The sequence below is a fragment of the Merops nubicus genome, unplaced genomic scaffold (assembly GCF_000691845.1).
Source record: "Merops nubicus isolate BGI_N331 unplaced genomic scaffold, ASM69184v1 scaffold19514, whole genome shotgun sequence".
Taxonomy (NCBI): Eukaryota; Metazoa; Chordata; class Aves; order Coraciiformes; family Meropidae; genus Merops; species Merops nubicus.
The window spans coordinates 60,828-62,287 of record NW_008602932.1 but is presented as its reverse complement, the minus strand read 5'-3'; the positions used below and the strand labels follow the sequence as shown (position 1 = coordinate 62,287).

The window sequence follows — 1,460 nt, the reverse complement described above, 5'->3', positions numbered from 1 at the left end:
AGGGAAAAATACTCTATGCAAGCAGGATGGCTAATGGGCTCTGGTAATGTCTCCATTTAAACTTCAGCTTTCTTAATTAACAGCGTAGTTCCAAATAACCGGTAACTTCTAATGCATCTTTGTCATTAAATATTTTGACCACATTTGACTGAAGGATCATTGTTCTCGCTAGATGATTGCTCCTTTCAAAGCTTCGCTTAAACATGGAGGGGGAATCCATTTATCGATAATAGTATTACATGTAAATTATGAGTATGAAAACTTATTTTTTTTTTTTGGCCTTGCTATGTTAAACTGAAAACACAAGTACATTATCTAGGGATTGCTTAAGCATGTAAAAAAGTTTAAATGAGTACGTATGTAATGTAATCCTGAAAAATGCAATGGAATGAATTGAAACCCTGAGTTACAGTTTCCAGCTCAAATATTTCATTTTGGGTTTGTCTTTTGTTGTTCTAATTATTACACCACAATGAATTTGCATGTTCAACCTAAGCTATGTAAGAAAACAGCATCCCAAGTCCTCATATCTAAAAGGTGTACTGCGTATTTAAAGAAACCTTTTAATAATGTTGTATTTTGGGATTCCCGTCTGTTTTAATGATCTGAGCTGTTATGCTTTTAGCTATTTTTTTTACTTCCATTATTTGTAAGTCCCTAAATAGGCCATTATATTTCCCTTCAGGCTAGAGATGAAGATGGACATGCTGAAAATTTTCCCCAGCAGCACTATGCTAAGGAAACTCCAAGACTTGCCTTCAAGAATAACTGCGAACTACTTGTAAGAATAACATACTTACAACAAGTCTAGATTGTTACTTTAGCACAGTGAAAACCGTTCTCTTTTTCTTTTTTTGAAAGGCTTTTTGTTCATTATGACATACATTATGAAATATGATAGGGCTTTTTTTTTCCTGTTTAGCGTTCTAATGCTAGTTCTGCTATCTGTGAACAATTTAAGATCTCAGGTTGCTTGAAAAATCTCTTATATTTGATGACAGCACATGAATGGCCTTGTCGTACTACCTTGTCTCGCATGGTAATTCAGGGAGAGCCATGCAGGCAGTGGCTAGTGATGCACGAAAAGCTCCCCTCACCCTCACCTTCCCCTTCCCGCCTGGCACCCCAAAACTCCCTCTCCCATCCACGTTTTAGCTCTGTGTTGTTTTTGGGCGTTGGCACCGTGTTTTGTTCTGCTGACATGCTGTACTCCCTTTAGAGCTTGCCTATTCCTCCCCTTCCTAGCTGCATGCAGGCGGGAGCATCCTTTCCTCTCCTCTCCACTCCTTTCCTCTCCTCTGCTGCGGGGAAAGAGCAAAAGCCAGGAAAGCACATACAGGGAGCCTGGAGTGTTTACAAGCCATACGAGAGATGATATCAGCTGTGAAAGCATCTCTGTTCCAAGGCAGGGTTAATTCGCTGTTCATTTTAGCATTTGCAGCTAGGCAAGATTAAAAGCA

General features: G+C 39.2%; 1 protein-coding gene across 1 annotated transcript in view; it reads left to right on the top strand.

Annotated features, from left to right (window-relative positions):
* SOBP (sine oculis binding protein homolog (Drosophila)) overlaps positions 1 to 1,460 on the top strand; it is a 101,711-nt gene that overhangs the window by 64,417 nt on the left and 35,834 nt on the right. The window contains exon 5 of the mRNA XM_008938508.1: positions 686 to 781. Coding sequence (XP_008936756.1) covers positions 686 to 781 — 96 coding nt within the window. The remainder of the gene's footprint in view (positions 1 to 685; positions 782 to 1,460) is intronic.